Source organism: Lepisosteus oculatus, chromosome 5, assembly GCF_040954835.1.
Source record: "Lepisosteus oculatus isolate fLepOcu1 chromosome 5, fLepOcu1.hap2, whole genome shotgun sequence".
Classification (NCBI taxonomy): Eukaryota; Metazoa; Chordata; class Actinopteri; order Semionotiformes; family Lepisosteidae; genus Lepisosteus; species Lepisosteus oculatus.
In genome coordinates, this window is record NC_090700.1 from 11800754 (window position 1) to 11823815 (window position 23062).

The window sequence follows — 23062 nt, forward strand, 5'->3', positions numbered from 1 at the left end:
ATTTCTAAATAACTTTACTGGAATAGATAGAAAGCACTTGCAAATCTTTGTAAAAAAATATCTAACTTTCTCTTTCATGTGAATTCTGGTGGGAATTGATGGATGGGGATAGCCTTTCAACTAGACACGACAACGTCTATTGAATCACTTTGACCATATTTAATTGGAGGATTAAATGTGCATTACACCTACATAATTAATATTGTTTTGCTGAATGTGCAGATAGTGTCATAAAGATGAACCATTTTTTGCATTAGTTTTTATTAGCCAGATGGGGTCAAGGCAATGCAAAGGTATAGTAACTGAATCACACCAATACCCATGTGGGTCTCTGTTGTGTTGTGTTTCTTTGTCCATTGCGGCAGCAGGTTTTAAAACCAAAAATACATGATTTTTGCAGGAAGATTTTGCTACAGATTATTTTCAGCCATCATTAACCTATATGCATTTTGTAATACTACCAAAGCTCCAGGTGGTATTTTTTGTCATGCTGTCTATTCGTTTTTCATGGGGTTGTACCTTCTAACAAACACTGCCTTTAATTTTTTTTTTCCCCTCGTGCATTCAATTTAACCAGCAGCAGAAAAGGCAATTAAAATTCAGGAGGTCCACAATACTGCAGGAGATCACAAAATCCTTTCAATAAATCCAAGTCAATAGAACAATTGCAGAAATTGGTTATCTATGTTGCATCTCAGAAGTTTTGTCAGAACAAATGCAATAAGAAATGAAGTTGGAGGTTGTGTGCACTAGCGTAAACAATTTTTAAAATAACTTGATTGCTTTCAACCTTAGTAGTGTCTCCATGTTAAGAGACTGAGATTGATGAATTCTGGAATTAATCAAAACAATGATGAGTGATGCCCTCTACACTTTCCATTGTTTTTCTTAAGTCTTTTTTTTTAAAGAAAAAGTAAACTAACTGAAAAACCTAAAACAGTTGTAATGTTACACTTTGTCCAACTAATGCTTGAATTGCCTCTATGATACAATAACTCATGCTTGGGCGGAGCAGTGGCACTGTGGCTAAGGATTTGCGCCTGTGGCTGGAAAGTTGCTGGTTCAAATCAAGCGGCTGGCAGAGGAATCCTACTCCGGTGGGCCCGAGCGAGGCAGTTAACCCCAACTGCTCTAAGGGTGCTGTATAAATGGCTGACCCTGCACTCTTACTCCAAGCTTCTCTTTCCCTGTCTGTGTGTCTCATGGAGAGCAAGCTGGGGTATGCAAAGATACATTTCTAATATAAGAAATTGTATATGGCTAATAAAGTGATCTTATCTTACGCTTCCTAACTATTTAACAGGACGTTTCATTTGTAGATAACATATCTTTAAATAAGAGACTGTTAAACTCATTCCCAGAAACAAAACCAAAATCAAAGTGTATAACAGAAATCCCAGATAAGATTCTCTTTAACCCAAAGAGACTTAAGATGACACTTGTGCATTCAGAAAGCTTTACTTTGCATTGTGTGGTTATTTCTGTACTAATCTAGTTAAAAAACTTTTAACTTTTAACTTTTTTTTGGTATTATTTCAAACCACAAAGCACAGACATACCTTGCACACAATGGATGGAACCACTGAAGAGCACTAAGAATCATTTATGTGTTTGTACTTTACATATCTGGACAGTTTTATTTGGAAGTTAGTTTTGATAAGGTATGTTATGCATTTATAGCATAAAAAATGCCATAGTAACTTAAAACATGGCCAGATACCGCATTTCACAATCGAGAAGAATTTTAAACAAATGGAAAATATAGTGCCCTGACTTCATGGTAGATGAGAGATTTATGCAAAATAAGTCACAGTATGGTACAAATACTGTCAGCAGTCCACTTAAATTTTAAAGCTAAAACTACAAAATGGTTCAAACAAATTACATTTTATCGCAAAAGTCACCCCCCCATTTAACAAATTTATGTAAAACACAACTACAAGATTTGAATAATTTATATTAATTTAGCAAGTGATAACTTTTCAGTTGTTCTGCAATGTTAAGATCTAGGAGGATAGTGGTCAAGGTTATCTTGAAGTATTGAAAGATTCCAACATTCACATTGCTCGCAATGCATTTAAAATGAATTCAGGTTAAACAAATGCCATTTTCTGTTCTGCCTTTCTGATCAAAGGTTTCTTGACTCAGCTCCCAGACGAATGAAATATTTAATTATGCAGCTCATTCTTGCAAACACTGCAATGTATTTTGAAGTACAGAAGTTGAAGTCCATCCATCCAGTATCGGAAAGATGCTTATTCCTGGTAATATCTGGGAACCTGCAGCTTGTTTTGAAAGCATAGGTGAAGAACGTGATGTTCTCTGAAAGTTTGTTGGGTGAATTTTCTCACTTTTCAAGTGGACAAAAAAAAAAACTGAGGGTGAAACTAAACCAATATGGCTTTTGCTGCTTTTACAGCTTCCTGTTAAGTGAACAAGTTCCATAATTACCGATAGTTTCTTTCTTAAAAAAACACATTAAATATAGTTATCTTAATAAATGGCATAATACAATCCTATTTGTCTTAATTTAAATCCAGAAAACAAGAGTATTTAAACCCCAGTTTAGGGTATTGCGTAAAACCTCTTGTGGCAGGAATTAAAATGACTAGACACCGCCTGAAGTGTGCAATGCAGTTTTGGCTCTTCAGAGGAGAAATTTAAGAACATTCCTCCATGTAGAAGTTGCTCAATCCCTTTAATTTGTAAGGCAGCTATGCCAATTTGCTTTAGAAGAAAAATGTTTAAAAGGACTGAGGTCTAGAGATTGTGATGGCCAGTCCAGAACATTAGATTTTGTGCACAGTTAACCATTACTTTGTCAATTTAAAATGTTTGGGATCACCTTCATGCTCAAGTGTCAATTTTCTGTCAAGTTTGAGCTTCTTGGCTATGCGGATCAGGTGACAGGGCAAAATGTGTTGGAACAAAACTTTGAAGGGCCCAAAGCAGGGAAACGGGTAATGATTTGGAAGCCCTGTGCGATACTGCTAGGATTGCAGAATGTAAGGGAGACATTATCCAGCCTATATTTCATGACATAAGTGTATGGAATAAACATGGAGGGTACTGTACAATGACAACCTGGATACCCATTTATACAACCATTTCTTTACTTAATCAATTTGAGCGAAGTACCTTATTCAATGGTGAAACTAGTTTTCCAACCCACAGATCTCAAACTGGGAGTCCACTACCCCCCAAAATGCCAGGAATCCTTTAATAATGCTTTACAACTATAGCAAATTTATTCTCAAAACAACCTTCCTGACATTACATAGCCTTTGAGTAAAAATAAGGTTTGCTCTTAAACCCCACATTTATTGCTACACCAAGAAAAAAATTCCAATCCTGGGATCTCAAAACATCTTGTTTTGGGATAGCATTTCACATACAAGTCAGGAGTTGAAACTAACAACTGCTGATTATTCTTGTGTACGAAATTACTGCAAATGTGCCTGTGTCTGCCTTGTACTCTGTGTATGTCTCTGAAATGGACATTGCAAAATGTTCTTAAATTTGAAAGAGCAGCCACACAGTGTTTTTAAGGCACTTTAATCAGAGAAACATTTTACAAATACAGTTAATCTAATTACTGTTAGTCACATTTAAATTAGAAATACATAATGGTCTAATTCACAAAATTCAAATAAGTTACAAGACAAACACTAAAAATAGAAATTAAATACTCAGTGTTGGGTTCGCTTTTCTCTCAATTTCTGCAGAGTTTTCTGTGGAGAAAGGTATGATGTTAAATTTTACCCAACATTCATGAACAATTACAAGTTTAGGAAAGTTATTTAAATGAAGATCTTAAAACATTTACCATAAGCAAAAACAGCATTCACTTTGAATCACCATACTACAAGATTGACTAAATTCAGTGTCTGAAGCAACTTTGAATACCATACAGCTAAAAAAACAAATTCAATACATTGCCATAACAGCTAGTTGTATAGAATTTGGTAGAAGAAAAAGCAAGCAGATTTATCTACAAGGTCTGAAGTAAAACCTCACTAACATTAAGGAACCAAAAAAAGGTTCCTAGATAATTTGTTCATACTCCACCCCCCACCCCCCAGAGAGGTTTAAAGCAAAAACCATTTTTTCCTCTGCACAAAGATCAGAGTTACAGTGGTAACTGATAAAGTTTCTCGTCTCTAAAATTCAATTGTTAAATCTTTATTGAACTGTCATGTTTGGCACCACTACTGCTGGTCAGTCTGAAGCAGAAGTTAAGAAATAGTACATCCATTCCTAATCAAAAACTCCAATCCCACTTTCTAAAGCAAACTGTCTGACATGCTTCACCCTCTATTAGGCCAGAGGGCAGCAAGATGTATGAAGTGGGGGATACCAAAGGATAACAGTTCATTTGACCAAATTTTAAAAGTTAACCTCACAGCAGAGCAATGCAAGGCAGCTCCCTTAAATAGGCCCAATGTACATTGTTGTTACATATTGTAAATAAGCCTTTCTTTACCAAGTTAAACAAAAAAGGAAAAATGTAATATTTTTCATACATTGCATGAATGGACTGTGGTGGTACTGTACACCCTTAGGATTTAACAGCTGACGGTAATAGCATAGAATGCTCCACCTCTAAACACCTACCTGCTGAAACTGTTTCGCCTTTTCCCGATTTTGTGCATAGGCTTCTCGTCTCATCTTAATTTCCTTCTGCTGCTTCACCTCTTCAAGTTGGTTATATAACCTATAAAGACATCAGACCAGTTATTGTTCTCCACAGCAGTAGTTAAATTTCACAGATCACCGCTCTTGACAACACTTTTATTTGAACTGCCAGTATGGAGTCACAAACATTTAAAACACTTCATCTACAGCCCTGTTTGATCTAACGTATTACAAAGAAAGGTTTGGATCAGATTCGGAAAAACATCATGTACTTCAATCAGGAAAACAGGAGTGGAAGTTTTGGATTTAAAATTCAGAACGGAGGCAGACACAAAACATTTGCACATGCCCGTGGCTGTACACAGAACCAAAATTATGAATGTCGGTAATAGTCCAGCTTTTGACCAGCAAAACTAAGTAGGAACTATGAAAGTACCCCTATTACCCATTGTAAATTGAGAAATTATTAATGAAAGACAGACCATAACATAGGTTAGAGATTACCTAGTAAGTCGCTGTGGAAATAGTCAAAAGTGTACAGGATCTACCCACCTCTCTGTTCTTTGGTACATCGCCATTTCGGAGAACTTTCTCTGTTCAGGAGTGCAGACCTTCACTTCACCCACCCTCTTTAATTCGCACATGCCTGCTGACATCACACAAAAACAAGCAGGACAGAAAATATGAAGGAAAAAAAAAATGATGCATATGAAATTGGTCAATATGTGAGCCAAGAGCCAAAAATCAAGCCGAGTTTAGTTCCCAAATAACATTATCATCTTGAAAAATGTGTGACTTTAAAAGAGCCTGGTTTTAGGAAATCACACTTTTTTTTACAATCTAGAAAAAATAATACGTAAATAGAATTAGTGGTGTGAAAGTAACTTTGGAGTCTGGTTGTAGAAATACAAAATGGAACAAAAAGCACAGAAGTTGCATACCAGAGGGTAAAATTTGTGCTTTGCAGTTCATTTTCTGGCTCTGTGCAAGAGATTCAAGAGGTTTTACAGTCAGCATCATTCTTGATTGGAGTCTCCTAGTTTTAATCTCTTGTACCCTTTCAGCAGACTTCTCAATTAAATTCTTCTTTTTCTGAAGGAAGAGTTCCTGTAAACTACCAGATGAGGAATGCAACTCCAGGAACATCACTGCTTTAAAGATGCATATAGGGGAAAAAAAAAAAAAGTCAAATTTAATGACAAGAGAAAAATTAACTGTAGAAGCTTCAGCTGTGGTTCTTAAATATATTCACTTCACTATCCAGTGACTTTTGGAGGACACTATGAAGTCTAAACTGGAATTTTTATTTTACACTTGAATCACTTTTCCTAAAAACCATGACTGAATTACAGAGCCTAAGTATTTTATTTGTAAAAAAATGTATACTAAAAATACCACCTTCACAAGACGATGAATTATCTCTTGAGCTCCTTAATCCTTCAGAAGTATTAAACATCGCAGGTAGAGAACCATTCCCATCCACTGAAGACTTAGATGTGCAGCTCTGAAAAATAAGATTTAAACCTGAAATAGAGCAGTCAAATACAGAAAAAAAACCATCCGCTTTTCTTTGCGATTAATTTTCCCCTAGCCTTAATTTGAAATTAAAAGCACAATGATTCAATATTTACACTATGACTCAATTTCCTTATACCTAGCTGCCCTAAAAACTAAACATCTCCTAATACGAACAAAAAACATCTTGAAATGCTATTACAGGAAGTATTCTAGTTAATGTTTTAAGTCTATGATATAGCTAGTGGTAGGTAAAATGAATTAAAAAAGGCTCATAAAAGAACCTGCAGCTCTGCAGAAGACACTTTCATAGAGAATCAATACTCACCTTGGTGATATTTTCCAATTCAGGGCTCTTGCTCAAATAAGGCTTTTCACTTTTGTCCCCTGTGGTTTCTTCCATATTATTACTGGTTAGCTCCTCTTCTTGCAGAGTTGTTTCATTTAGACTCATTAGAGTCAGTTCAGGTTCCTCCATGATTCCTCTCCCAAAGTCTGTCTCCTGAATGACAAAGTGTAAAAAACAATATCAATGGAGGAATCAATAATGTGCGACAGTGAATTAAACTAGGATGCTTCAGTAAGCAAATACTATCTGCAGACGATTCCTAGTGCAGTGGTAAGAGACACAGGATTCAGGTTTTTAATGTGACGGAACTGCTATCAAATACAGGGGATTCCCCGATGAGTCTCATCTAACAGGCAAATGAACGTAAATGTTTTAAAATGCAGTAGTGGTGTAAAAAGTGCTGTGGGCTTAGTGTTATCGTTTAACCGGATACATTTTATTTAAAGTAAAGTAGTGATATAAAAACTGCATTAGAGTTCAATTAACCTTTCATATTTAAAGAGCCAACATTTCTTCCCACTGCTAGTGGGATTATGTTTATATAAATGCAGTGTCCCGTCGGACATGGAACATTTAATTCAGGTTCAAGTCACACACAAAAACTGAATTAGATAAAAGCTCAGCTAATAACATTTATGCAAGAAAACCTCTTTTCAACCTCAACAATATATAGTACTTCACAATCAAGATGAAACGTTGGAGCTTTGTTTTAAACCTCCATGCTGTGCTACCAAGTGTGTAACCAAGGAGGCACTGAGTATTGCTTAAGTTGTATTGCTTAACGTGTCAATTACTATACATGTCCCCCAGACACCTGAAACACTCACAATACCATTACATGCCTTCATAATTTGGTATAAACAGCTGAAGAACAAAGATCTTGCCTACAATTCAACCACTATAAAAATCACATTCAATAGAGTCAGGTGATAATAATACAGATATCACAAAGTCAACTGCAGTATTATTGTATAAATCCTAATAACACTATCCATTTTATAATTGAGACAATATAGAGCAAATGCTGAAAAATGTTTTTTCTATAGATGGTTGTTTTTCAAGCGTTTTTACTCTGAAGCAGGTATTGTCGGCTGAAATGCTAGAACTTTTCTGCACATGCATAAGAACCAATATGGTCATCTCTTTCTATGAGTATCATGATAAAAGTGCAAGTGGCACAGTGGTGCAGTAGTTTACATTGCTGCCTTGTAGCACTTCAGTTCTGGACTTGGGCTGCTATCTGTGTGGAGTTTGTATGTCCTCCCCATATTTTCATGTGGGTTTCCTCCCACAGTCCAAAGACATACTGGTGGATGGTCAATAGCCTCCTGGGAAAATTGGCCCTGGTGTGACCCTGTGTGTGCCCTGCGATGGACTAGCATCACATCCAGGGTAAATTCTGCCTTGCCCCCATTACTTGCCAAGAAATGCTCTGGTTCCCCTGTGACCCTAATTTCCATGAAGCAGTTAGAAAATGGATGAATGGATGATAAAAGTACTTTTATCCCCCGTGACAGGCTGCATACATGGTACAAGTATGTTAAGTATTAAACACGCAAAACCATTTACAAGAATAAACCAACTTTGAACACTACAATGGAAAATGGAATTTTCCCCCACATAGTGTTAAATGATTTTGACTGCAATGGAAAAAAAAACAGCTCAAACTGAATGGCCAAAGCTGGTAAATACATCATTATTGTCAAGTAACATTAATGGTCTCCACAATGACTTATGCATCTAATTAAATTAGACGACAATTTTTCTTAATGAACTAAAATTAATTTCACTTGTCACCAGCACGGTTATGGCTGTTAATTACCGACAAGAACTCGCTAAACCTAAAAAAACATGATAAACATGAAAATTTACAACAGCAGAGAATCAAACAATTTGTCAAAATCATGAATGTGCAGATATGAATTCCCAAAGGACAAACTTCAGTTGCACATTTATTCCACACAAAAAAATCTGTAACGAAGTAGCATTTGCTTGAAACTTTTCAGTCATGTAATGTAAGGCACTTTCTAAAGGCCTAGTAAAACAAGGCAGTCTGTAAGTCACTTTTGCCCACTGCAACTGTATCTTGTACAGATTTCTCTGTGAGACACCACTAGAGCTAGTCGAGGCTCTAGCAACAACTGATTTGTTAGAGCAGATAGACTCCAATCACCACACAGATGCATTACATGACTCCACTTAGGATTCTGTGAGGAAGACCACAGCTACATGGACTCTAGAGAAGTTATAATGATAAAGGTTAGCGGTAAGTCAAATGCTTTCTAATTTTATAGTGAATTTTAGTAGCAGTAATCAATATATAACTACTTATATAAACCTCTCACCAGAGAACGATCACACATACCAATTTATATACCTGCCTACTTTATTAATATCATTGTGAAGATGGAAAAGGAAACTGCTTTTCCTCTGGCACTTTTAAATGTTCACATGTAGTTCTCAAAGTGATTAACTGTAGTTCAAACAAGCACCAGTTTCTATTGCATATGAATCAGATTGTTGCATGGTGTAATAATTGAAAATCTGTGACAATACCATAAATATATTTCTACAATTTCTGTTGCCAGTGTTTCGACTCATGTGAATAGCAGAGTACATTCAGATTACTGTAAAAGTTATCAACCATCTCTTCAGAAATGGTCTCAACAGATGAGACTTATTCTCACAGGGTATACTCTCCTTATGTACCATCTTACCCAGAAAGGAAGGCTAAAGTTTGTACAGCCTTCGCCCATTAATGTTATAGGTTGGTGATCCAAATGCTCCATTTTCAGCACATCTTGATGGTCATCATATACCAGCCCCGAGTTTGCAGACTGTCTCTCTTTAGAGGATTCCTCCTCTGTGGTCTTATTGTCCATTACTTTCTTTGGAGAGTGTTGTGTGTCATTGAGAGACAGGTGGCACATGCTGTATTCTAAAACGTCAGTCTCTGCAGTAACAGGAGGCTCTGTCAAGACTGGGTCCATCATACTCTCTGTAGTTGAAAGTTGGTAGAATGATTCTTGCAACTCCAGCTGTATTTGTGCAGTTTCTAAACTTTGCTGCCTGAAGCATTCCAGCGATTCCTCAGAAATCCTTGAGAAGTCAGTGTCTTGCTGCAATGTGAGCTCAGAAGTGAGCTCATTTTCACCTGTACCTTCTTTTGCATGGGATTGGCTCACATCTGAAAAATGGCCCTGGCTTTCTTGCAAGCCTTGCTCTGAGAATCTCATTTCCGTTTCATGAAAGGAGACAGAGTTCTCGGCGTTCTCGTTTAAGGAAACTTCTGGATGAAGAGGATGGAAGGACTCTGAAGTTTGGTCCACTAAAATAAATGAAGCACATTAATTGTTAATGCAAATTACATGCAAGCGTATTTTCTAAACGATTATGCAGGATAAGCATAGTCTACAATTACATATAAACACAGATTTTCAGGGTACGTTACCTTATAACAATAGACATCTTTCAGTGATCTTACTCAACCGCATGGAAACATACACTGTGCAGCAAAACTAGATATAAACGAAACCCCATAAATAGAAAGTCGTATTTAAAAGTACCAAAAATACTTTGCTCTTGAGAGGCTGTCACCATTGAGGAGTCTCTTAAATCATGAGGGACCTCCTGGAATGATTCCTGGATGTGCTGCTCTGGAGCCAGGTTCATTGAAGAGTCCAGCACACACTTGCCCAAACCCTAAACACAACAGAACATTGCTAAAATCATGCTAAAAAATACAAATTCATGTTTTACACCAATTATACTTTACCGTACTTTGGATTTTTTAATTATAGCTTTACCTCACTTTAATTTTTTGTCTAAACAGGTCCTCAGAAATCAGCACATTGTGTGTACTACCATGTAACTATGTATATTAATTCAATAATGACAGTTTATGAAGAATGCTTCATACATACCTGATGAGACCCATTTATTCAAAAAAGCCTGAAGGTATTTGATATGCTTTTCACCGGCATCATAAATTAGCTAAAATGTCAATATTCTAATATATATATATATGTATGTAACATTCTGTACTAAACCATGAACCATGGCATACCAGAGAAGGTTCAGCTCTGGGCGTCTCAGCGAGTTTTTCCTGTGGTCCACATAAAGAGCTTGAAGCCTCTGACCCTGGTTGAGCCTGGTGCTGCTGGCTTGAGGTTGTAGGAGACAGCCATGGCAAGAGACAAATGGCTACATCGCCTAATGAAGAAAATCATCATGGGGGTGGAAACAGTGACACATTTCATGGCCACAAATTCTAAAAACGTATAAATGTAAAATGTGTTGACAAAAAGATTGTACAATCACAATCAACATCTTTGCTTGATTTATAAATGTTATAAAATCACTATATTATTCTAAAAGACTTTTGTTCACAATAGACCTCATTACCTGAAATTTCATTTTCAGTTGTTGCTGAAACACAATTCACAAGCTGACCTTCATTCACGGACTCTGAGGAAGGGTGATCAGCAAGGCTATCTGTCAAGTCTCCATGATCTGTGTAGTTTGGCTCCTGTGAAGAGCAGTAAGTACAGAAAATATTGGCTTATAATAAAATGCAAGGTTAAGTGAAGCATAAGCATTTCAAGATTCTTACAGGAAGTAATTAATCAAACATAATTACCTCCATTTAGGTAATTACCACAGATTCAGAATACACAAGACTTTCAGAACAGCAAGGACTAGATGCACCAAAACTGCCCCATCTTTAATTGAGCAATTTCTTAACTGGGCAGGATAAAATACACAAATAAAAGAAAAACAATGTGATCAGAGTTTTCCCCAAAGTGTAAGTTAATCCTAAAAATGCTAAAAAGAGAAAACCAGCAAGGGAATTTTACAGAGAACTTCCTACATCATGAAAGGGAGGAGTGGTTTATGGATCAAACAGGGAACTTTATTAAAACCAGTTTCTAAAATGCACATCACTGGAATATTTTTGTAGTAAAGTTCACCTCGGGAGATGATCAATTAAAAGTACATGTACCTTAGTGCGCTGTATCTCTATCACTCTTTCCGATTGCTGTGATGAGGAAGATGTGTCATAGTAAAGTTTGGGCTCCAGAGGAAGAAAAAGACCTTTCACAGAAAAAAGGGTACATACAATTATATTTTTTGAAGAGAATCTGAAGTTAATACACTCAGTCTTCAGCAAGGCAGGGCTATACCTGATCCATACCATTCACTGGGAACAAAAACACACAATTTAGAGACGGCAATTATCTTAACCAACTTGTCTTTGGGAAAACTGAAAGTACTTTCAGAAAAAATTGGCATAGTGTAGGCATCCATACGTGAGCTTTAATTCTATAATATGAATTCTGCCTGTTTTAAGTCTTTTCCATGACTTGGAAACAACCCAAAATGTAAGCTAGGCTATTCGAGTTGTCCATCAGAATGTGGAAAGGATACTAAATGTAAATGGAAAACATTAAGAGCCGACAAACTCTTAAATGCAGCTATATATACACACACACACTTACCAGGAGCTTTTTCTGTAACGCTAGTGCTTGGTTTAGAGAGGTCCTTTCCAAAATCAGCACTGTCTCTACTGCTTTGATCATAATTATCTACATCCTGGATTAAACAGAATAGAAAACAAACACTGATCAACTCTCTTCCTCTTAAATTTCATCAGAACTATTTCTCAAATCTTGGACAACAGAACAGTTTTTGCAAAGCAAAAATTACATGCTATCACTACATAACACCTTATCACGGGTCAATGTACATTATCAGCAATACCTCTTCAGATTTTAAATGAGGATATGGGTTAGTGACAAAATATACCCCCATTTGTCATCAGCAAACCACAAATTTGTCAATTTTCTGCTTGCAGTTATTTCTTACAAAAGGACTCCCACATGCTTCACGTCCCAGTACTACAGGAAACAAGTGTGTACCTCAAAGTTATCCTTTGTTTTCTGTGCCACAGATATTTCTGTAGACAAACATGAAACTTCAAGTTCCGTTCTTGCACTCAGAGGTTGGAAAGGATGGTTATCATGCTTTGTTAACTGCAGGGATGTATGACAATTAGATTCCCCCAGTTCTGTTATATCCATCCCAGCTGAAGGTGCTAAAAATAGACGTCAGGATTAATGCGTTACTGTCATGACATCATCCAAGTGGAACCCAGAAGAATCTCTATGCATCCTGCGTTTTCAGTGAACCTCCATACCAACTGTTAAATTAATTCTTTTCTAAAAAAGAATTAGAAACCTTAATCAATACCAAAAGTATTGAAAGGTGCATCTTTCAGTGATCCATAATACTGGTTATAAAGAAAAATGTACATATTGATTTTTCAAAAAATGTTGAATGCAGAATACCTAATATTTAATAATCTCTTTTCATTACCTTACTCTTTAGAGCTCTCGCATATCACAAATAAAACATACCATAAAAATTCCCAACAGCATCCAAAGAGTGATTCAGTTCTTTAGTGTATTTGTCGATTATGCGTTGAATGCTGTTGCCATTAATAGACTCTGAAGAGGGTGATAAATGTTTTAGGACTTCACTGGTGTTAGGTTTAGAAGAGGCAAGCAATGTATTTGGAGAGCCTTCAGAGAATTTAGCTCTTGTATAATCTGTTGGTTGCGTGAAAGCATCTGTAAGAGATAAAGCACAAGGAGTGACAAACACATGAATATGGAGTACTACTGTATATTGTCACACAACATCCCTTGTTACACTACCTTTGGCTGTTTCCATTAACCAGTTAAAATCATTTAAAATCTGCCAATTACAAAACAGTCAGCAGTTGAGTTGTGCAGCGCGCCTGTTTTGGCACATCAGTCCCCAAAGAACAGTTTACAGGCGATATGGATCATTAATCCCAGAGCCCATTTAACCTGCATTTCAGTCTACAGACAAATGTGCAAGCATGGATATATTTTCAGTAGCCGTTGGATGAGACTATCCTAACTGTTTTTTTCACAGAATTGAGACTGTTACACAGTTCATCTCAGCCACATTACTGAATATAAACAAGGATTAAATACATTTTGCTAAAGCAGGATCTATTAGATGCAATGTTTATTGCCTATTAAAGGGGGGAAATTTCCCCATAAAAATAGATCAGACAATGCTCATATTTTCAACTGTATGCAGAACATACATTTTTTCTTTCTATGGCTACAATTGTTTTACCCATGCTTACTCATGTTGAGCAAATTCAATATCCCAAGTACCATGAAGCAATTGCAGTGGAGTTATTGCAGAAGATCTGTACATGATATGCAAGAGGAAAAAGGCTGAAGTCTTCACTTAGTATGACTGATCAAAACTGTATACTTAATTATTCTTCCCTAAAACAAAGATTAATGTTCTTAGTAATAACCCCTTAATATGACTAGCAAACTAAGTCCACAGTAAGATGACTTCAATGAATTTTAAAAACTGACTCAACTAACCAGTTCCTGTAAAGTTTAGGTCTGCTTCACTGGTTGAAAAGCTTCCCGTTGAAATTGTAGTGGAAGACAAACAATCCGTGTCTAACGGTTTTTGGTCTGATGGCATGGAAAATAGATCCACCGACGAAGGAGGAACCATGATCTGCAGTGACAAAATTATAAAATCAAACGAAAAATGTTGCTTGGAGAGATTTTACAATGAAAAAAAGGTAGTGATTTCAAATTAAACAAAATACTGAGCTCAGTTCAAGTGTAGAGATCTTCATGAAATACAATTTTTTTGTACTTCAGACAAATTTATTTACATCATAGCTCAAAAAAAGACGCAGTCAATCATTCACACATCCACTCTCTCATACACTCACACACACAAAGGCAAACACACCAGACAGACACAAAAAAAGATTGCTTCTCTGACAATCATGATTCTTGTAGAGAAAAATCTACAAGTGTTCAGATTTGGCTAACTTTCATCATTGATCCACAATTTAAAGTAGATCTCAGAGGAAGGAGTTTCATAAATGCAGTCAGAATGTTTATGGCTTACCTCACTTCTTGGTTTAAACCTTGGAATAACTGGACCAGGATAACTCAGTACACCTCTTCCAATATCGGATGAATAGTTAGGCAATTCCATTTGTGCAGCAGGTGATGAAAAAGCAGGAACAGCTGCAAAAGAAATTTAAGCTAACAATTTCTGTAATGGAAGGAAAGAATAAACACATCTAAAACTTTGCCTTAAATACTTTAATCGGAATAAAAACAATATTAATCCCCCACAGAAGAAAGGACAAAATTGTTGGTTCATTTAATGTTTTTTTTTCCTCTTTTCACAAACTGGTAGAAATTGGCATTCATATCCTTGCATACAAGGGATGCCTCACTACCTTTTGAGTGACACAGTACTGCATTCTGAAAAGCAAGGTTTTCTTACCAGGCTGTGAGGAAGAACTTGCCTCCAGCAGCAGTCTCTCTCTCCAGGACAGCTTACTGGAACAGCCTGATTCAGCAGCACTGGAAAGCTGCCTGGTGCTACTCTGAGACGAACCAGAGTACTCAGTTTGGAAAGAGACCACCTCCACTGGGCATCCAGTGACACTAGAATCTTCTCCCACGTCCTCTTCTGGTAAGAAAATAAACATTGAACAAAGCATTCCTAAAACAGTTTATACAACTCTAACATAAGTCTTTACATTCTAGGTCTTAGCATCTATAACTTTACATGGTATAAATGAATGCGAGCATCTTGTGTGGACACTATCAGCATCAATCACTACAAGGCATCTACACTTTATACAGGTTATCATAGATCTCAGAGGTGTGCAACTCCGACACACACTACCATCATTACACATGGATGTCCTGGGCATGCCCATTGTGGCGATGTTTCAGAAGATCAATAATGACTTTGTGACAATTAAGTGGTTTCTGACAACACGATGGAACATCCCAGCCAGAAGCATACCAAGCACTTGACTATGCTCATAACTGGCAAGTGTGGCATTATTGTGGATGGGACAGACTTTCTATGAATTTGTTTGAAGTGCCTTTCTAAATACTATAGTGACTGCATTTGTTCCAATAAAGTGGGTCTTGCTATTCCCAGTTCAATTCAAAGAATCTGTCATGCTTGAAAATTTCAAAGTGACAATCATAAAAGTTTATCAACCAGTTATCTATTTTTCTTGCAGTTTCTACTGTGGGGTGGTATACAGAAGTTCTATAATGCCATTCATGTTCATACGCTGGATATGAAATTAGTATTCCAAAACTGCATCACCTATGGGAAGGCTGTCGCTTATTGGAGTCTCGACCTCCTGAATTGCACTAAGCTCATGCTGTTCAATCATTTCCAAAATTCCCAGTTTAGGTTTGGCCAGAGGTGGTTTCTGTGGTCTGTTTAGTTGGCTGTTTCGGCTTTGGTACTCATTTTGAAATGAGGAACCTGTAAAAAAAAGCAACAAGAGGTACTTAACAAGCTGTACTAAACAACTACATGGCTGTATGCCATGTAGCACAACAGCTTAGTTACCAAGAATTACGTAATTGAAAAATAGATTGAATTCACAAAACAGTAGGAATAAAATGTTAACCTATATTGGACCTTATACCTTGTTTGTTGGAATTAAAGTAAGTATAATGATTACATTGGGAAAAAAATATATACGCTGTTGAAGGGATGAATGAAACCTCAGTCAGAATATAAGCATTATAGAGTTGGATAAGTACATTTCAGGTACATGCTTCCATTTATTTCCATTATACAGCAACAATCAAATGCACAAATTAGAAATTCAATGTGTACCACATCTCACCATGACTAATTTAAAAACAACCCATGCTGATCTCCAAAATTAACATTTGTCTTGTATAATAAACTCATGTGCTGAATAGCAATAAAAAAAGCACAACTGACTGAACTCATTATAGAAGCCAAAATCCAAGTGAAACCATTCTCTTTCTAAATGAAGTAGAAATGAGAATAATCTCATTAAGGGCACAAGACTTGCATTAGAAACAGAGACAATTACGGGAAAAAGTGCAAACGCTGCCTTTCAGTAAGACAATTATCATAGCAAGATAAATTAAGTCAACTGGTAAGAAACTATTGCAGACTTGCTGAAATTTTAGATAGCTGAAGCACATTTCACTAAACTACATGGTAAATTTAACATCTTTAATACAGATGAACTATGCATAAAACTAGATAACTTGCAATTGGGATGGTCTATTTAATGACCTTGTTAAAGCTTTTAAATGAGACTCTTTTAAATGTAGAAATCAGAATTTTCATGAATAATTGATCTTTGTGGTTTCACTCTCAACACCGATATCTGTATACAGGAAATACACCTGCATATTATTTAGCTATTGCACACATTATCAAACCAGTATTATTAAATAGCAACCACTCGGCAGGCTGATCTACCCAAAAAAACCTTACATTTGTTAAATCTGATTCTGCTGCCTTCCTGGATCAAACCAATCAAATATCAAAAAGCTGTTTTTTTTCTATTTGATCTGAAGTAGGCAACTTTTCACCTAAGTAGTTATCCAAAAACCATTTATCACTGATCTTCATTTTACTAGACAATACTGTGATGCTGCCACTACACTTCATTGAACACATTTTAAAAGACCTGAAACTTAATGACTCCTCCCATAATATCTTTATAAGCAAGTAACACTGCACCAGTCTACAGAAAATCAGCTTACTAGAATGGAGGATGAGTGTCAGAATAACTGTTTGCCAATACCCTCCAAACACAACAGGACATATTCCATTATGAAAAGTTACAAATTAAATGTTTAACATGCTTAAATTCAAATAAAACAAGCTTAAACACCAAGACTGTCATAGAACCGTCTTGTAAAACTATACCAGATATCAGTCTGCTTCCATTTTTCATGTTACTTTGAACACAGCTTTTGTAGTTTAAAGTGGGCGATTAACACAGGATCGGTTAAGCGAGACAGCACAGCAGAAAGACAAGCTACCAATTAGATACTGAGATAATAGATAATAAATATAAAGCCCCCCCAAGAGTTACCAAAGGAAAACCACGATGGATTACAGGTACAAACTTTAAAATACCTCGACTCAAACCTGGCAACACAGCAGCCCCAAACCTGCCTTAATGCAGTTCCACTACTGAGGAATCCAAACTGGATAGAGACTGCGCCAATACAAGTTATTATGCGAGTGCCCAAACTATTACGTAATTGTGTATTTAGATGTCTACTGTTCTGGAAATCTGCTGATACTTAGTAGGAAAAGCAGGAACCCAGAAGCATACTATAGGGCACAAGCCAAACAACATACCAGTATATTACAAGTCAGATATGCACATGCAAGCACACATTAGAAACCTTAAATAGCCCTGCCATACCCATCTTTGAGAAATCAGAGGAAAACAAGCCCCTGATCCAAAACCTGTAAGACTGCAGCACTAGCATCATAACCACTGTGGTGCCTGCCCTTTAGACGTTCAAATGAACATTTTTTATAAAATGCCTTTAATTTGTTAATAAAAACTACTGCATAGAGATGTACATTTAAAAATGGACAGATTTGATTTTGATAAATTCAACATTAGTCAAGATATAACATCACCCATTTAGACAATTTTCAAAATCTGACAAATGCAACATTTTTACTAAATGCAAAGACTCCCACAGTATGTGGGCAATGTACATGTTTAAGTGGCTCAGGTAATTTATTGTGCTATTATTTTGATAGGTCAGTTTCTTTCCATTCACATAAGAGATGCACAAATACCCTCAAGGGACACTTTTCTGCAGCTACTATTACAGATACTCCCTCTATGCTACAGTCACTTCTAAATTATATTTGTGTCAAAAGTGAACACATTTTAACCTACAGTTATCAGACTTAGAGGTTTATTGATTCAAAAGCTATGACAGACTGAAAACCCAACAACTATGAAAAATCTAATTACAAAAAAAAAAGAGGAATTTTATGTCCAGGAGTTGTTAATTTAACGAGTTGGCTTAAAAAGATGGCACAAGTCAGGGGTTTAGCTGCAATATGATCTCTTACAACAGATTTACTGTTCCAATAATCCTAGCCATGTTAAGCACATCCTAGTAATTGTCAGCCTGCCTATAGGCAGAACATCATTATAGAGAAGCAGAAGGGTTAACCTCAAGGATATTGCGTAAAGCAGTCTCGAGCCCAAGTATAAATCAGCAGTAGACTGGTTTCAGAACATTTGTCAACGAAGTGTTGATTCCAGGCTTATTAAGAATCAAAACCTGTCAACACCACTTTCTCAGACTTTCCTGCAGCCAGATGGGTACACCAACCTGCTTTGTAGGATGCTAAGGGCAACTAGTAACCATGGTAACTGAAAAAGGCATGCCACAGACTAAGAACTGCAGCAGTGTTTAAATCTCAGAAACACTTATTACATAAATTCACAGACAAATATCTGAGGTGCATGTCACTTTATATACTGTATTGCCTTTTACAATACCTAGGCACTTTTAGAGCTCCAGGGTGAGCTAGAAAGCAAACAATGTAACATTTTTAGCCCCTAATTCTTCTTTCTGCTGCAGTACTATAACAAAATTAGCATGCAACCCCCATAGCAGTAAAGCTAATGAAGTCTGCTTTTATAACTATTTCATTTACCTGTGAAATCTGTGGATTCTCATACCCTTACTCTATTTATAAAATTAGAATAGCCAACCCACCCAGGCAAGAATCATAAACGGTGTATTTCACCTCTCTCCACACAAGTGCAGGCAGGCTCCTCTGAACCTCTCCACTTCCAGCGACCCATCTTTTAAAAGGGGAACTGCAGTCCCCTTTTTATGGTAAGCAAATCTCAGTAACAAGATGCATTCACAGTATGGAAAAATAAATTACAAAATTTGAATTAAGCACAAAAAAGTTCTGTGTGGACACCATATTTGCCAACTGCTGGTCTCGCCATAGGCGAGAGTTTGCGTGAAATCCGATATGAAGCTGCCCTTCATGCTCACTAGTCACTGTAATGACTGATGCAATGTAGGAGCAAACAAGCAGTTCTAACATGATCTGCATGGATGGAGAGTTAAGTTGTATTTGTCTGCAAAACAGTGCTTTGAAGTCAAAGAGCAATATTTCTATTAGCTTAAAAAAATGTATTCACAAGTCTATTTGTTTACTATGCAATAATGCTGCTTCACATCACCAGATATTTTGTGGTCTTGTTCCAAATCTCAGAATTTGGTGCTGTGCATACCTGGAAATGATGTCTATATTGTGATGTAAATTAGAGGTTTTACAGATTACTGCACAGTTTAATTTTATGGTGGTTTGAAATGCACTCATCAATGCCTATTCTTTCTAACCCCGAAATACAAAAATATAATTGGCACCCAGGAGGTTCAGCAATTATAGGGGGAGAGGAGTGTCCCCGACAGCACCACAAGCTTGCGAGTGCTTGGAATGTCACATTGCTGAGGGATCCAAAGGAGCTCTGGCCAACATCCCAACCTACCCTATGTGGGTTACAGTCGGTTAATGCCATGACACAGACTCAAACTCACAACACCTAGATAAGTAAGCTCAACCCATGTTAGGGCAAGCATACTTATCTGGTGAGCCACTCGGAAGTCCAATTATAGGGATATTTGAAAGCGAAAGTAACAATGATACGTGTAAAGTGAAATATAATAAAATGCTGAGAATAAAATTGCCTAAATTTTGACAATGACATGTGAAACCTTCACCTTCTGAACACCCTCCCCACAAGTAAGTTGAGTGGCGATTTAAAATGTTTCAAACAATAGAACAGTATGTTTAGAGATCGGACATCTATTATTATAAAGACGATTCAGCCATTATAAAGATGATAGGTGTGGAATAAAATGTGGCACTACAGGTAGTCGAAGCACACATGCAGTTAGATCTTGATTGTAATTACTGGAAGAGCACTACTACATTATTTCTGCCATGTACTTATATGGAAACAGCACTATGGCTTTCTGATTTTCAGATGAACTTGAAAGATGGAGCAGACTGTAAACGGAAAGTTAAAAGGGAGAGGTATTCGTTAACCTACCACTTGGCACAAATGTCTGATGGTTGAGAGAAAATGTATTGGGATTTGCTTGTGAAGACAAATTAAACTTCAGTTCCACACTCTGAGACTGCACAGGAGCACTATCAGATTCCGGCACTGAAGACATTAGATGGAACTGTTCTGCTTTATTGATCTTTGAGACAGATGTCTCCTGCCTGGGCTGTGCAGACTGAAACAAGACAGAGGTTAATAAAGGTTTAGTGCACGCCAGTATTTTCAGATCATACATAGATATTTGTAATTATCTCCATTGCTCAATATTTATTATTGAGTTACTACAAATCATTTTCTAACCTTATTTGAAAATAGTGCATAATTCAGAATTCTCAAGAACTAAGGGTGGACTACAAAGTCAGTCCAAGCAATCAGGTAGAGAATTACCACATGCAGGAAGTAAAGTCCTCCAGTGATAAAAGCCCAAAGTGCCCCTATCACATTTCTCTGTTGTCCCACACAGCTTGCACATAAAGAGCAAAATAATTGTCCTGATATGGAGACAGATGCATTCAATAACCAATAAAAGCTTGAGAATGCTAAGGGCTATTCTGAAGTTAAAAAAAAATAATGAATTCCACATCAACATGGAATTAAAATCTAAGAATAATTCATGCACAAACTCAAAAGAAAATCATTACTAATTAGATATTAACCATGGCTTGCACTTACTTACAATCCTTTATGTATGAATGGGTACAGTAGTGTTGAATCAAGTACCAGAGTGTGTGTAGAATTTATTTGGAAATGAGGACTGAGTAGCTACCATTAGGGACAGGGGATTTCAGTGCCCATCTGGGTCCAATGAAGAAAGGATTACTTGAATATGAAAAGGTAACGTGCACCTTGTAATATGCTAAAATTGGCATTGGGACGGTTTTTGAAACGAATGAAAAAAAATAATCAAATGGACAAAATCTATTTGATTTTGTCTGTGAAATATAGTTTGGAGAACTCAAGTTAACCAGAGCAAACTATAACTATACAAACAGAACCTTGGGCAGAGCATGAAAACAAGCCTACTATATTAATCTTGTCAAATACGGAACTACCTAGAAAGTATTAGAACAGAAACAGGTTGTTTACCAGCTTGTAAGTGTGGAATCCTTCCAAGGATGTTGGCTGTCTGCTCATCTGTTCCTTCAGCTTGTTCTGCTTTTGCATCAGCAATTCTTCTTGAACTCTCTGCTGCTGGAGGAGAGCTTCTCCTCTCTGCCTTGCCAGCTTCTCCCGAGTTTCCAGGAGCTGGTGCTTCTGGGCCAAGATCTCCGTAGACGATACCAGGAGCCTGCCCTGGCTCTGGACAGGCGTCGCGGCCACAAGAGATGAAGTGCTAACATCTGAAATAGCAACTGTTATATCTTTACAGCGGTCTGATGGTTTTAATAAATCCCGTTCCTGATGAAGGACGGGCACCTGCACGATCTGTGAAACATTTGAACCTTTGTCCGATATATGAGCTTCACCTTGTAAAGGATGTCTTTGGGTCTCAGGGTTGGATGTTTCCAGAGGCACGAATGAAGACAGCTGACCCTTTTGCAGAGCAATACCATGAAAGTTCTTGTCAACTTTTAAAAGCTGTCCCACATCTACTTCTGACCTCTGCATTTCAAAGGTTCCTTGAAAGGTTTCATGCACTGGGTGCGTCTTTGCATTCAGCAAGTCTTGATAAAATTCCCTCCCCGAGTGTTGTGCTGGCAGCCGAATTTGCGAGTCTCCATCAGAGTTCTGGGCTGGTGCATGAGCTCCAGAGGGATCACTACCCAAGACAGAAGTAATTGGAAATGTAGATGGAATGCAAGTTTGTAACCTATTGTCAGTGTCAGATGTTTCATAATGACACCATTTTGAGCTGTTGGATTGAGACTGCGCGAGTAAGCTGCCATTATGAGTCCCTAATGGAAAAGAGCCAGGGGGCAAATTGCCGTTTGTTTTAGGATTTACAATAAACGTCAATTGAGTGGGCTGCTTTGGTTCCAAATACTGATCTACTGTCGCTTCAGGTAATGGTAAGCCCGAGTCCAAGAGGCCATTGTGAAGTCCACCCTGCTGGAAACTAATAGGTTGCTGAGGTGCCGATACATCAGTAGATGGATTCACCACTGTTGTGGAAAAAGACGGATATCTTTTCTTCAACATCAACTGATAATCCTGAAGGCACCGTCTTGCTTCTTCCACCGACTGTTTATGAAGCCTGAAAATCGCACAGGACACTCAGTTTGTAGATATACAATTCTAAATTGACAAATCAGGCTGAAAACAACTGTAGCACAGTATAAACCACTTAGACAACTAGCAAACCCTAATGAAATAATTGAAATTGTTTATTAGAACTTGTCACTAAGTCACTTATATTAATAGATTAGGATAATAGTGTTTTATAATAAGTCAACTATCAAGGAATGCTGAAAGGTCAATTTTACTCAATCGTTACAAGAGATTTATAGGTTTCCATTAGATTCGTTTTCCATGTCTTGCTATGGTACATACAATTCAATATACCTATTTAAACAACTAAAAATGTAAATGGTTCACCATCCGAC

General features: G+C 37.0%; 1 protein-coding gene across 7 annotated transcripts in view; it reads right to left on the minus strand.

Moving 5' to 3' along the window:
- Positions 1–3539: 3539 nt before the first annotated feature.
- Positions 3540–23062, minus strand: part of cep295 (centrosomal protein 295) — a 29067-nt gene continuing 9544 nt past the window's right edge. For 3 of the 7 annotated variants that reach the window (XM_015341620.2, XM_015341619.2, XM_015341626.2), the window contains 20 exons: positions 21606–22713; positions 20505–20694; positions 15713–15877; positions 14867–15055; positions 14480–14601; positions 13933–14074; positions 12916–13128; positions 12418–12593; positions 11998–12091; positions 11502–11593; positions 10904–11027; positions 10566–10711; positions 10066–10201; positions 9217–9827; positions 6479–6652; positions 6034–6139; positions 5577–5786; positions 5188–5284; positions 4615–4714; positions 3540–3731 (listed from right to left, as the gene is read on the minus strand). In XM_015341620.2, the coding sequence (XP_015197106.2) occupies positions 3690–3731; positions 4615–4714; positions 5188–5284; positions 5577–5786; positions 6034–6139; positions 6479–6652; positions 9217–9827; positions 10066–10201; positions 10566–10711; positions 10904–11027; positions 11502–11593; positions 11998–12091; positions 12418–12593; positions 12916–13128; positions 13933–14074; positions 14480–14601; positions 14867–15055; positions 15713–15877; positions 20505–20694; positions 21606–22713 (4237 nt within the window). In that variant the 3' untranslated portion in view covers positions 3540–3689. The remainder of the gene's footprint in view (positions 3732–4614; positions 4715–5187; positions 5285–5576; positions 5787–6033; positions 6140–6478; positions 6653–9216; positions 9828–10065; positions 10202–10565; positions 10712–10903; positions 11028–11501; positions 11594–11997; positions 12092–12417; positions 12594–12915; positions 13129–13932; positions 14075–14479; positions 14602–14866; positions 15056–15712; positions 15878–20504; positions 20695–21605; positions 22714–23062) is intronic. The other 4 variants (XM_015341625.2, XM_015341623.2, XM_015341621.2 and 1 more) reach the window with 4 other exon arrangements.